The sequence below is a fragment of the Notolabrus celidotus genome, chromosome 15, assembly GCF_009762535.1.
Source record: "Notolabrus celidotus isolate fNotCel1 chromosome 15, fNotCel1.pri, whole genome shotgun sequence".
Classification (NCBI taxonomy): Eukaryota; Metazoa; Chordata; class Actinopteri; order Labriformes; family Labridae; genus Notolabrus; species Notolabrus celidotus.
Window position 1 is genome coordinate 21,170,751 of NC_048286.1, and position 15,130 is coordinate 21,185,880.

Consider the following 15,130-nt stretch of genomic DNA (forward strand, 5'->3'; position numbering starts at 1 on the left):
CAGAAAAACCTCGAAAGAAGCTTGCAAACAAGTGCAATAATACCAGCTAGTCGCCGCAGGTGCAGAACTATTTCACACAGGCTGTATGCAAATGAGCAGATGTTGCAGTGGGATTGATCAAAAAATGTCCCATAAACATTAGACTAATTCAGGGTTTTTAATGTTTTTAGCATATTAGAATAGATTTGTGGGAGATGCTCTCGTGCTCAGGTGCAACCATTTACGATCCTGACCTAATCAAGTTGTGTTGGTGCTGTAGCATCATTAAGGGAATTAGCTTCACACTGATCTGTTAGCAAATATAAAGATACACTTCACATAATGATTCAGGTGACACGCTCCTTTCCTCCTTCCTCTTCTCCTTTCAGTCTCACGTCTCTGACCTTCTCACCAGGTTGTTGAAAAAAAAAAAAAGGGCAACATTATACCAATTACTGCTCACCACCTTCTTCCTTTCCTTTCCTCCTCTCTCCTCTCCTTTCATTACCACTTTCTTTAATGAGCAGAAGCTAAATGAAATGTTTCCAAACAGGGTGTTAATGAAACATAGACAGATTTATTAGTCATAACTCTTCGGCTAATCATTTCCCTTTCCTAATAATTAGCCTGAGCAGAGTAAATCTTTTTGCAGTGCGGTCAGAGAGTGCTGAGCCCGTGCCAGACACTGCCAAGACTGAGGGAGAAGGAGAAGGAGAGAGAGAGGGGGATTCTTAGTCGTTTGTGTTCCTGAACGCCCTCCACAACAACACCCAGAGTTTGTTTTTTTTATTTCATGCTGTCTTGCCTCTTAATTAATTATCCAAAATCAGTTTATGTGAACCTCATAGTTTATTGGTAAATGTGGTTTGAGCTCCAGGTTGGTGAACAAGGCCTAATTCTGCTGTGAAATAATGAGACTGAATTTAATCCATTGATTCTCCCCCCCCCCCCAGTAATTATTTTGTATTTAATAGCTTGATATTAAATGGAATCACCATTATCATGAGTAATGATGGGAGCAGCGGGGGTTGTGTGTATCTGGGTGTGTGTATGATGTGATAAAGGTGGGTTAGGAGGGGAGAGAAAAAGGATAGATGTGTCATTTCTTTGTGTCATGCCAGAGGGGTGACTAATGATTTACTGATTTCATTTTTCTGATTAGCAGTGGGAAAATAATGTGGACAGCCAGGAAATGAAAGAGGAGAGGAAAGAAAGGATAAGTGAATAGAAAAGATGGGGAAAAGGAGAGGAAGCGTAGTATGTTTATGTGTGAATGATGCCCTCTGACCTTCCCTTGTCTCTAAGCGTATCAATTTCTGCTCTCAGCCAGCAGCCGGCCTCTAATCCAATAAAAAGTGTCCGGTCATAGAAAACAAACCGCGCTGCTAAAAAAACTACACTCTTTATTAGTCCTCTTCACGTCTCAGGTAAACATGAATCCAAGGTTATTCTTTCCATCACTCTATTATACCCCCTCTCGTCACCAGCACATCATGATCCACAAACAGATTTGTTTGGTCACTTTCTTATTCCTACTTTGTTTCAAGGTTATACCTCCACCAATATTTACTCCACTCCTCTCTCTTTCCTGAGGTGCATACTCATTTTTCAACCTGTCCTGCCAAAGTTTCCTCTCGTTTGATCTGCTCTGAACATACCTCTTCTTTTCTGTCACTGCCTGTTCTCAGTAGTTTTTCTTCCCCTTTATTTTTTTTTGCTCCAGTCATCCACCCTCTTAAATCTTAAATTCCTCCTCTTATTTTCACTTTCTTGTGGCTTAGCAGAAAGTGTTTATGAGAGGGAACTTTTGGGAGCTGCAGGCTGTTGTGGTGTTAAATGAAGTGACAACCTCCAGGGTGGAAAAATGAAGCCAACACAGAAGTGCCACAAGCTGCAGTTCAAAAATTGTCCACTGGGGGCTAGCTTTAAAAGACAGTCAATCCCCATAGACCTCTATTTTGAAATGCTCAGCACACAGCCCCAGTGTCTTTATAACAGACCAATGGTAATACTATAAAGATAAATACTGCATGTAAACCATAGACTGTATAAAATATGGTCATAGTATATGTTCCTGAACGCTGTTTGGAAGCCAATCGAAGGAGGCAGATATATTGGAAATGTGGAACTCAACCAGGCATAGTGTGACGTAAAGGGGCGGAGTTTGAGCCTCCTAGCCAACAGCTATGTGTTCCAGACCAGGAGTCAAGTCAGTCATAACCTTATTTGGGCAAAAACTCATAATCTTAATATCTTCTGAACCGTCGCGTTAGAAACAAATTCACCCCATATTCTGTCTGTAGAGAAATTTGCTACTTTCTGCAGCCAGCCTCAAGCAGATTCTCGATGTATTGCAGTTTATAACACTTCCGCATGGGCTTCATAGTTTGAGACCGGAGGTTGCCGCTTGATGTAAACAGATGGGTGCTGATAGCTGTCTACTAAGCATCTGAAAGTCACTTATATTGACCTTTTGAGTCTGTTTCTACTTGTCCTTTCAAAATGATGTCACTTTTGGCACCATAAATGCAAGATGGTGAAAACCTTATTTCCAAAGTCTGGGCTTCAAAACAGTAGTCGACAAATCAATGTGTGACATCACAGTTGTTCTTTTTATAGAGTGTATACTTTCAACATTTTATATAAGAGAGTACAGCAGAATTGGTTTTATGGTGTGACTTGGTGTGACCTTTGACATGGGTCATTCTCGTAGCATAATGGCTTGTCTAAAGTAGAGTAAAACCTTTAAGATCATACAGTCTGATTCTCAAAAAATAGAGACTGCTTGGAACCAGACCACCATTAGACACTATCCTTAGATTTCAAAGTTTAATTTGCAGCACAGTTCCTCAGTATGTGCGGTGAAATACAAGACAGCATGCTCATACGTTTCTGTTAAAAATACTAATGGCATACTGTATGTGTGTAGTGTGCAGCTGTAAAAGGGCAACTCTTTTTCATGGCTAAAAAATATAAAATGTGGCACAAGCAAGTGAAGTTGTGTAAATGTGATGTGAAGGATGTGATGGGAAATGTGAAGGCGAGTGCAAAGGACTCACAATGGGGGAGACAAGGCCAAGGAAAACAGAGGACAGAGTGAATCACTCTGCTGACCTGAGGGGGAATATGTCCAGTATAATATGCCTCTTTATAATTCAGTTTCTGAAACAACAATGATGATATTTTGGAAGACAGTTTCTTTCTGCCAGTGAGGCCAGACTCTACTGTCAGCATCATTTTTATGGTTAAAGGTCTCACCTGACAAGAATGCAGTCTAAAGTTTAGTTTAGCAGCTGAGTTCATGGGCTTTGACTTCAGTGTTCTCTGCCTGCATCATGTGGACTGAAAGCTCCACACTGCCTGAATGTGTTTATTTGTCTTGTGTTCACCTTGTGATGGACTGGCAGCCTGCCTGAGTTGGTTTCTTTTTCTGCTCTCAGCAGAGAACTCTGTGTTAGGACTTGAAGTTTATAAATGCTTTCTTTCAAGTACTTCCTTTCACTCAGGCAACATTTGCTCTACCGCTTTTTGCACTCAGTGGTTTAGTCTGTTCCTTTTTCCCTCTTTCACTCTTAATCAGGACAAGACCTGCAGCCATACTGCTGACTGACATTCTCCTCTTTGTCATCTGCTCTTAATCTGTCCATCAGCTCTCTTATCCTTGCTCATACACTCCTTCAGGGGGAGCTATGATCTGATTGCTACAACTACATCATTGCCCCATCATCAATCAAATGGGTGCATCTCAAAAAGTTAGAATATTGTGAAAAAGTTTATTTTCTCTCTAATTTAATTCAAAAAGGTAAAGTTTTTATTAATATATTCATTGCAGAGAAAGTTAAAGTTCCTATTAAAAATACCCCACAGACTATGGGTTAAGATTGGCTGGCCAATCAAGTACAGTAATATGGTCAGCAAACCACTTAGTCGAAGTTTTGGCATCGTGGGCAGGTGCCAAGACTTGCTGGAGAAGGAAATCGTCATCTACATAAAGCTTGTCAGTGACTGGAAACATGAGTTGTTCTACATTATCTTGGTAGATGCTATGTCAGCTTTGGACTTGAAAAAAACATAGACTGTATAAATAATGGACGTAGTATCTGTGATGTCACCCATCTGTTCCTGAGCGCTGTTTGGAAGCAAATAGACGGCGGCAGCCATATTGGAAATGCAGAACTCAACCAGGCATAGTGTGACATAAAGAGGTGGAGTTTGAGCCTCTTAGCCAAAAGCTATGTTTTCCCGTCTGGGAGTCAAGTCAGTCATGTCCTTATTTGGGCAAAAACTCGTAATAATAATATCTTCTGAACCAAAACAGAAATTAGCTACGTAGAGCCAAGCCGTTTTTTGAACCAGGCTGTAAACATGTTTATTAATGCTGGATAGATCGTCTTTTTTGAATTGGTGTCTATGTGGTTTCCGGTGATTCTGCAGCCAGCCTCAAGCGGATTCTCGATGAACTGCAGTTTATAACACTTCCGCATGGGCTTCATAGTTTGAGATCGGAGGTTGAACACAGTTGACCAACACCAGCAGATGACATGGCACACTAAATCATCACAGGCAGCAGAAACTTCATGCTGGACTTCAAACACCTTGGCTTCTGTCCCTCTCCACTCTCACTACAGACTCTATGACCTTGATTCCCAATGGAATGCTAAATTGACTTTCATCTGAAAAGAGGACCTAGGACCACCGAACAACAATCAAGTTATTTCTCCTTAGCCTTCTGATGTTGCCTCTTGTTCAGGAGTCCCTTTCCTGAACACATCTGTGCATAGTGGCTCTTGATGTACTGACCCCAGTCTCAGTACACACCTTGTGAAGCTCTCCCAACTTGAACTCAACCTTTCTTAACAATCCTCTCAAGGCTGCAGTCATCCCCTGTTGCTTGTGAGCCGTTTCCCACCACACTTTTCCCTTCCAGTCAACTCTCCATTAATATGCTTCAATATAGCACTCTGTGAACAGCCAGTCTTTTCAGCAATGACCTTCTGTGGCTTACCCTCTCTGTGTAGATGATTGTCTTATGGAGAACTGTCAAGTCAGCGGTCTTGCCCATGATTGTGGTTGCTTGAAATGAACTAGACTAAGAGTTGCACCGTGCTTATACTGTATATTTTGAGATGTTTTTTGAGCTGTAGGCTCTAAGTCAAAATAAAAAAATGATAGAAGACTTTTTGTTTACCTATAAATGAACCTACAATATATTACATTGTCAGTTTCACAGCTGACTGATGAGCTTTTTCACAATGCTCTAATTGTTGAAGATGCAACTGTATTCATCTCTGTATTCCTCGCTCCGTGCAGCCATTATGCGACACCCTCTTTGTTTCTTCTCACCTGCACATGTAGCAAGCCAGCATTCCAATTGTAAGGAGCTGACATGTTGTTTGCATTGATTGTCACTCCCTTTCTATTTAGGTCTTTCTCCTCTTAACACGTCTTCTTCTTCTTCTTCTTCTTCTTCTTCATCTTTTCTTTATATGTTAACCTTAGAGTTTCTCTCCCTATGGCAGCCTCCCCCTTCTCCCCCGCTCTCTCCCCTTCCATCTGATTGCTTGTTAGTTGGTATGCAGGCTAGGACCCCCATTGTGTGTTCTTGCCTGTCAGCACTCTCTTTTTCCATTTCCCTCTCCACCTTGCTCTCTCCTCTTTCTTTCCACCGCTTGGTGTCCACTCTTTCTATCAAAAAACGGCGCAAAGCAAAAGAGAGCAGAGGACAGGGGCCTGTTGGGAGAGATTAAAATGGATGGAAACATGAGGAACAGAAAAAAGGATATGGGTTATTTGACAAGGGAATGTTTTTACTTAAAGGAAGAATAAGAGGAATATAACACCCTGGAGAGATAAAGGGCAGCAAAAGAGAGGAAGAGAGAGGAAAATGGAGGAGGGGCTACGACGACAGTAATATATGGATGGAGTTCTGTGAAGGTGGAAGCTCGCTAGCAGAATGAAAAATGGGTCTCGAGTGACAGAGTATTATATTAAAAAGTAAATTGATATGCAAATGTGGAGTGTGTGGCTTTGGAGGACAGGGATAGCCTGTTGTCCTCGCTGAAGTGGAACAGAGAGAGGCAGAGGGAAAGGTGAGAGCCCGGGTGTGATAGTGATATCGCACTCCATTAAAGTGTGTGTTTTTGCGTGATTGGTGCAGGTGTGTGTGCTTTAAATCTGCATGACTGTACAGCTGTGTGTGTTGGTGTGTGTGTGTCTGTGTGTGTGGGATGAAACTGCAGAGTATAGCGCGATTTGATGGCAGCTAAATGGAACAATGATTCCTCCCTCAGTGACAGATAGTGCTAACTTCACACTGCAGTACAGCAGCATAAAGAAGCAGCCAGTGGCAATGCAGGAGGACGACTGTATCTCATTATAGAGTCTGATCCAGCTCAGCAGGCTATGAATGCTCATGTGGAAGCCAAATCAATAGCTGAAGAATAACAACTCAACAATACCGTGGAGTGACTAGTTGCAGAAAACTAAATTTTTTTTAGGTAAATATCAATATAATCAGAAAAGCATTTTGGATAATGCCAAATAAAAGGCAATTTTTTCAATTTATCAGCCCATGCATGATTGTGCAGGCTTTCCAGTAACTGGTGCAGCCTAAAATGTCTGTATTTACATCAGCTTTCAAAATGTGCACATCAACTGTTGGCAAAAAGGACAGTTTCTACAATAAAAGTCTCTGATTGGCTGAGCAAGCCATGAGGTCCTATGACATCGCTCTCAGCTGATTTCTGTTTCAAAATCATAGACTGCATAATATATGGACGTAGTATCCGTGACGTCACCCATTTGTTTCTGAAGAGCTGTTTGAGGCATATCGTCGGCAGCAGCCATATTGCTGCTGTCGAGCCAGTGTGACGTAAAGAGGCGGGCTTTGAGCCTCCAAGCTAACAGCTACAGTGTTCCCTCCTGTCAATCAAGTCAGCTGTGCCTCTCATTGGAAGACTCGTAATCTCAATATCTTTGAAATTGCCGCATTAGAAAAAAAATTCACCACCCGTACAGTGTGAGCCGATCGAGAAATGAGCTATTCAGACTACACCCGTCTTTTGTACCAGACTGTAAACATGTTTATTTCAGCTGTAAAGATTGTCCTTTTCCCATTCATGTGTATGTGACTTCTGGTACTTCCGGAGCCAGCCTCAAGCGGATCCTCGATGAACTGCAGTTTTTAGCACTTCCACATTGGACTCATAATTTTAGACCGGAGGTTGCCGCTTGGTCAAGATACCAAATTGAGTAAATTAAAATGAATTAAGGCAAATTTCCACTAAATGCTTATTTGGCACTGTATATGCTTACCCAAACCAGGAGCTTTGAGCACCCAAATTTAAATATTAAAGTCTAGCCAATGCTCTGGATGACAGCAGCAGCTAGGAGTAGAGTATGCTTTGCAGTTGATAATAATTGGGGAGGCATTATTTCTGCTCATTTGGTTCTAATTAACATTTTTTAGAAAACAAGGTTGACTCTTGTCATGTGTTGTGTAATGCTTCTTGAAGACAGCAGCCTAATTGTTAAACATGGGATACTTGCAAATGGGAATAACACATGTACAATCAGGGTTACCCCATGATTATTTATTTGGTATCTGTTGTTTTGCTCAAGTGCCACTTGTTACCACTCTCAAATGTGGGAACTCTACATAAATGAATTATTTAAAACCAAAAGAGTTACAAGAAACTGCCTCCACGTTGTCATCCTGAGTCCTCAGAAGAGTTACAGGTCAGTTTCATATAGTTAAAGGTAGTACATGAAAGATCTGTTTCATACAAACACACAGACATAGACACAGCTGTCAGGGGGGGGAACAAAAGCTACAGCCATGTCAGGTTTTGGGCCATGTTTAAGACTGCAGCACTAATGATTCATGACACTTCTAACTGGAGAGGAGAAATGAGTCGCTCTGTAATTACTATGGAAATGTGTTCATTTCCCATCAGACGCACACTTGCATATGCAGCCATGCACCCGTGGAGACACGCACACACACACACACACACACACACACACACACACACACACACACACACACACACACACACACACACACACACACACACACACACACACACACACACACACACTCAAACACACACACACACACTAAAAGGGTTACACTACCAGTATTGATGAGGAAGTATTCAAATGAAGGTTTTTGGCGTTGTGCTGAACATGCATGTGTGTGTTTGTGTGTGGGAGTCTGCTCCCGTGGGATTATCACAGTTGGAGCAGAGGTGCGACCCATGTCCCCATTCCCCATATGCTCTAAACACATGCCCCAGAGCGCTGTGTGTCAAGGGGGTAATGATAGTCCCTTGGTGTTTGACTGGCTTGAGCCCAGCTGATAACCAGGTGGGGCCTACCTCCCCCCTTTATAGGAACATTAAGCCCCCTCCTCTTGATCCCCAAAAACCAGTAACCAGTCTCTATTCCTGTGTGTGTCTGTGTGTGTCTGTGTGAATTCCCAAGACAGCCTATTGATGTCTGGGTTTTGCCATGCATTCAGCTGTGTAAAATCAACACAAGGATTAAACACCAAATGACTTCGATTTACTGAGCCCACTGAGACCCAACCTTTCTCTCTTATTCACCCTCATAAGGTTTATAGAGTTTCTTTTTCACTCTTTATTACCCTATTCCGTTATTTGGTCTGCTCTGTCTTTTTCTAACTTCTCCCTCGTCTAATCTTTATCCCTTTTCTGTATAATTATTATAATTAGTTACACTTTTATATTGATGACTTCATTTTTATTGCTACAGTAGACATACTTCTACTTTTACATTACATTGCTATGCTAATTCTGAAGTATCTGTTGTGATTTTTGTAGCTGTGTACATCTCCCTGTCCGTTTATCTGGGTCCATTTCTCTCATTTTTGTCATCCCACTTCTTTTGGTTGATTCTGGCAGATGGCTGTCCACATATGTGTCTGGTTCTGCTCAAGGTTTCTGCCTTTAAAGGAAGTTTATGTTGCTACTGTTGCCAGGTGCTTACTCATGGTGGCTTATCATTAGGTCTAATTAGTAATATAGCAAAGAGAACAGTCTTTCTGAGCATATTAAGTTGTGGCAGATGGCTGTACAAACAACTATAGCTGTGCTTGAGGTTTCCACCATAGACTGTATAAAATATGGACGTAGTATCCATGAGGTCACCCATCTGTTCCTGAGCGCTGTTTTGAAGCCAATCGACGGCAGCAGCCATATTGGAAATGCAGAACTCAACCAGGCAGAGTGTGAAATAAAGAGGCTGAGTTTGAGCCTCCTAGCCAAAAGCTATGTGTTCCCGTCCGGGAGTCAAGTCAGTCATATCCTTATTTGGGCAAAAACTTGTAATCTTACTATCTTCTGAACCGTTGCGTCAGAAAAAAATTCACCCCTGTACAATGTGTGCCGATAGAGAAATTAGCTACGTAGAGCCAAGCCGTTTTCGAACAAGGCTGTAAACATGTTTATTAATGCTGTAAAGATCCTCTTTTTTGAATTGGCGTCTATGTGGTTTCCGGTGTTTCTGTAGCCAGCCTCAAGTGGATTCTCAATGAATTGCAGTTTATAACACTTCTGCATGGGCTTCATAGTTTGAGACCAGAGGTTGCCGCTTGGTTTCTCCCTGTTAAAAGGGAGTTTCCCTGCTACCAACACAAGGTAATGGCTCATTGGTGGATTACAACACATAGGGTCTAGACCTGATCTCAATGTAAGTGTCATAACATATTATATATTAACTTGAATTTGAGGGCGTGATACATAAAATTGATTGGTTGGTGAGATAAAATGTCTGCTTTTTGTTCCTGTCATTCTCTACAATGCTTCTTAAATCAGTCTGAGCAGCTGATTCCCAGTTAGTCTTGGCTGTAAGCCTGAATCAATGCATCCTCATGATGAATGGACTAACTGACTGGTTGTTTCTTAATGTCTGAGTGGAATGGGAGAGGAGGGGGTAAAAAAAAGGGAAGGCTTTGATGTCATCTTCAGTTGATCGTTATATACAACAGCTCTTAAATTTGATGTTTTTGTCTCAAAATATTGGTGCTCTAAATGTCAGAGACAGTGTTATGGCTAGTAAACACTGTGTAGTGTTTTCAACCTGACAGAGTAAAAGATACAACCCTCCAACATCAAACACACACACACACACACACACACACACACACACACACACACACACACACAAACACACACAACAACCCCCCCCCCGTTATGTCTCTGAAGCAGAATAAGTCGAAACTTCCTCACAGCTGGACGGCCGGTTGAAGTTGATCAATTTGTCAATATTGTGTCTTGATCGTTGGACTGACCCATGCCCTAGGGCGTGTGTTTGTGTGCAGTGGGGCATAGATGTGTGTGTGTGTGTGTGTGTGTGTGTGTGTGTGTGTGTGTGTGTGAGAGAGAGAGTGAGAGAGAGTAGTGGTCGACAGCCAGAGGGGCCGTACATTTGTAAAGAGAGGGGTATTCTAAGTTTAGATCTGTTTCTTTAGGATCATCTGTGACACACACACACTCATTCATTCACTCAACCTTAGGCGTGACAACTTAGAGGAAACCAGAAGCTAGAATCACAGGAAAGAGGAGCAGAAGCCTTTTTTCTCCTCCAGGCTCATCTGATATAGAGGAGCGGGTGCTTGGAGACAAAAGGAAATATCTGGTTGTTTGTACACACACCTGAGGGCTGTGCTCCGAGTATGTCCTGGAAATACTGAGGTTTAATATAACACAAAAACACCTGAGTGCAATTTCACATACACACTTGAGAAATGTAGGATATGGGATCTACCTCCGATGTGCTATAAAACTATATTGGTATCGGTGTGATGGAAAATATACAGGTGTGTGTACAGGATCCTGATCCAGCAGTGTGTTTCTTTCTCAGGCACTGTGGGTATATCAAAGCCAAGCAGGACCCTGATGAGGAGAAGATGCAGTTCCAACATGGGCGAGGTACAAACACTAACTCACATACTGTGTAACATATACACACACAGAAGTCTGCATGTTTCAAAAATGTGAATGTTTCACTTTGACAAGTAATCTGCCTCACATCATCACAGAATTATAACATTACACCTAAAGGTTATATTTGAACGTTTATGTAAATGATGCATTTTAATGGAGGTTTATGAAATCCCTCAAATAACTTGTCTTCAAACAAAACTTCTAGCATCACCACTCACCCAGGGGTGAAGCCAGGCTCTTTTTACTGGGGTGGCCAAACTGGGGCACTGACTTTTGCAAGAGTGGCATTAGTGGGTGTGTGCACATGACAAACAACATTTACTAACCATTTTACATTCTTTAACTACTAACTATAGAGTATTCAAAAGGTTTTATTCTCCTGTATACTTTTTTTGTTTTTACTTTAAAAAGTCATGTAATACAGCAGCAATATTTTAATCTTCTTTGCTTAAAGGTGCAGTGTAGTATTTAGTGATATTTGGCAGAGCTGCTAGAAATGGAATAAAATATTAGTATGTTTGGATAAGTGAATAATCACCTGAATATAGAAATCACTTTATTAAAATGAGACTTTTTTCTCTACATAAGGCGCATGTCTCTAAATCTCTTGTAAAAACACACTTTTTTAAATGTGCTTTTATTTCTTAACTCATCACTGACTTTTTAATTTCTGCATGGTTCGAATTATTGTTTTTCACTTAACTCATTTTAGCTCTCCTTACCTTTGTCATGTGCTTGTGTGTTTTCACTCACTATGTCTTGCACTCAGTAAAGCACTTTGTAAACATGTTTTTAAAAGGTGCTATATAAGTAAAATTATTTATTATTTAAATGTTATTATTATGTCCCCTTCCATGGTGGCCGCCATCTTGCACCACCATTTTTCAACAGTAGCACATATTGGACAAACAAGTAACATGCCTTTGTTTGTATTTAGTGAGCTGCTGCACAAAATGCACCAGTTGGAAGACAAAGAGGAAAAGAGTGGTTGTTGCTTTGCATGAAAGAATTTGCACTAATAGACAATTTTGCATCACAGGAGCTTCTTTTCCTCGAAGGCCTTCATTCCGTAACTGAGGGGCGAGCATGGGAGTGTTTCAATCTAGAATTTGACCACTAGATATTACTTAAAATTCCCATATCTAGACACTGTACCTTTAAAATAAACATTATAGTCAAGAGTCCCCAAAGTTTTAACAAAGGAAAATATGTTATATTGGCCATCTGCCTATTGCAACGCAGCCTAAACAGTTCAACTTAGGTACCACATTGAATGAGGAAAAAAAACAGTTTTAAGATTCTGGGGTGTCCATACAGATTTTAAGGAGGTGCATAGTCACCTTCTGGATGCGCCTCTGCTTTTATTACCAAAGGAAATTCATTTTTGGTTTTGAAGCCTCTTAAAACCCTGAAAAATTACCTCATCCTACAGTCAAGCTTTTAAATCTTTCATGTAAAAGAGATCACAATTAAACAAACTTAGCTCAACCTTACTAAATGAGGCTAAATGAAAAGGACAAACGTGTATCATCGAGTCATCAGAGTACTAAGATGTATACTTCAGTCTCAGTCCTTCTAGCATCCTCCAATAATAAAGAAACCACATTGTTTCACACTTCCTTGCATAAATATTTGCTGGCAGAGTAAAGCTCCTTATGGGCTCCTGTTAAAATTATGACTCATTTTAACACCATGGCTTACAAAAAGTAGATATGTGTACAATTATGTAATAATGTGTAATGTCACTCAAACACCCACGCTCGAGCTTTCAGCAACACAAATTCATGCTCAAATGTCTGGGTAGAAATCCGGAAACCATTTCCATGGAGGCACTATTACAACTTTGAAGTAAAACTCTTCACCCTGGAAAAGCTGGCTGTTTATCAGTACATCTTGCATTTATCTTATTTATTTATCTTTCCCCATGTTCTGCCCTTTTCCTCTCATCCAGTGAAGCTTCCAGGCAGCAGGACCTATATCCATCCTCACACCTACGAAGACCCAAACCAAGCTGTCAGGGACTTTGCCAAAGAGATCGATGCTTCCAATATTCGCATAGAGAGAGTCATAGGGGCTGGTGAGTTGGTTAGTAAGACAGGAGTGGACGATATTAATAACTAACAAAACTTTCACTAAATGGAACTCAAAGTACCTCAACTGTACTTAGATTTTTAAGGCTTCTTTAAGTTATGTCTGCAGTAATTTCTTTACTTTTAAGCACTGCAGCGCTTATAAAATGAGCCTTTATGGTAATGTTAAAAAAGAGAGAGCTCAGGCATTTATCTGTTTTACAATTTCCAGCAAATCTCACAAGTTCTGTTTGATTTATTCGTATGTGTATAGGAGAGTTTGGGGAGGTGTGCAGCGGTCGGCTGCGCGTGCAGGGAAAGAGGGAGATCTACGTGGCCATCAAGAGTCTGAAGGCAGGATACTCAGACAAACAGAGGCGGGACTTCCTGTCAGAAGCCTCCATCATGGGACAGTTTGACCATCCCAATATCATCAGGCTGGAGGGGGTCGTCACAAGATGTGAGTGCTGAACAAAAAACCTGACTATATCCTGTGTGTGTCTTGATGATGTGTGTCTGTCACATAGCAGATCCGATGACCCTGGATCAAATAAAAGCTCCACTACCATGGTAACATACTGGTGACGCATGGCAGGTTACATGTGAGAGATGATTGTCTGCCTCTTAAACAGGCACTTGTTTACTTCATGTGATTGTGTTAGCAATTAGAGCAAGTGTGAGTGTGTGTGTGTGTGTGTGTGTGTGTGTGTGTGTGTGTGTGTGTGTTCATGGACACAGGTCTGGTTCAACAAGATGGCTGATTTGTTATCGCAGGGCCATGCTCGCTCCATCTAACACACTCTCTCTCTCTCTGTCCATCCATCCCTCTCTTCTCATGTCCTTATCGCATGCTCCTGCTTCTCCCTCTGTCAGGGTCCGTCTAATCTTTTCATTCAATCACTCCACATTTCTCTCTTTTCTACATGCTCGGTGTCTCCGTTGAAGGCAAACCCCGGTCCCTCTTGTCCCTCGAGTGCTCTCTCTCTGTCTCTCTCTCTCTCTCTCTTTCTTTGCCTCTATCAGTGAGCCAGCTTAACTTGACAACACGTCTTTTTCTCTTAAGTGTTGGTCCAACCATCACATTTAAGCACCACAATTTTGCCTCTTTAGTTTTTGAGGAACCACATGATCAAAATGAATATCAATAAAGGCTTCTAAAACAGATACAAATGTTCCTTTCATTCAGGAAATTAAGTTAGGAAAACATCAATATACTAAAACTCCACAACTTATTTTTTTGTGCAATCTTCATTTTAAGAAATATCCGCTGAATTCAGCTTTAGAGCCATTTTCTCTCTCTCCTGCTGTTCTGTTCCCACCCTGGCGTGGAGAGTTGTAAACATGCAGGCAGACAAATAAACCCCTACTCCCACTGATCTTGCTTCCCCCTTTTCTGTCACACACAAAATCTTCAGTCTATCACACACCGGTGCTCAGTGGCACTTAGGCCAACAATAAAAGAGCAAATGCATATGCATAGGCTTTTACCATGAATATTAATAATTCATAAAGTTAATTGGATGTGTTTTTTAGCTTCATGAATATTCAGTGACTTGCATATTAAGAATGAAACTGCACTGCATTTCTTATTCATGGTCACTCCCATTTTCTCTCTCTCTCTTCCTCTCTCTATATCTCATTGTCTATAAATGCTTGATGTAAGCCATGACCTTTGATTAGTGGGATTGAAGCAGTTTGTAGAAGTGCTACAGCAACAAACTAAATCAAGTGTGTTTTTGCCTTGCCCTCTGACAGGCAGACGTGTAATTATGGCACTTTCTTTCTGGTGGCACACTCACTATTCTGGTTAGAAATACTGGAATAAATTCAGGAATTACTGCCAAATCCTTGAAATTTAGTTTCAGAGGACAATAGGGCTGACAGAGAAATAGCTAAGAGGCAGAAAATTGGCTTGACAAGCAACTTACTTAAACATAATAAGGAGCTGTTTACTTTGCTGGCTCCATGAATATGAAATGTTGTTTGTGTGTGTTGTTTTTGTGTTGCATGCCTGTAATGACTGTCTACTTTTACATGCGTGTCTTTGTGTACCTCTTCTCACCTGCCTTCACGGCACATTGAGGAGCTGATAGAGCCCCTCAGAAACAAATCACA

General features: G+C 41.1%; 1 protein-coding gene across 1 annotated transcript in view; it reads left to right on the plus strand.

The window, feature by feature from the left end:
- Window positions 1-15,130, plus strand: part of epha4b (eph receptor A4b) — a 120,140-nt gene that overhangs the window by 82,380 nt on the left and 22,630 nt on the right. Inside the window, exons 11-13 of the mRNA XM_034702670.1 lie at window positions 10,864-10,931; window positions 12,898-13,023; window positions 13,290-13,475. Coding sequence (XP_034558561.1) covers window positions 10,864-10,931; window positions 12,898-13,023; window positions 13,290-13,475 — 380 coding nt within the window. The remainder of the gene's footprint in view (window positions 1-10,863; window positions 10,932-12,897; window positions 13,024-13,289; window positions 13,476-15,130) is intronic.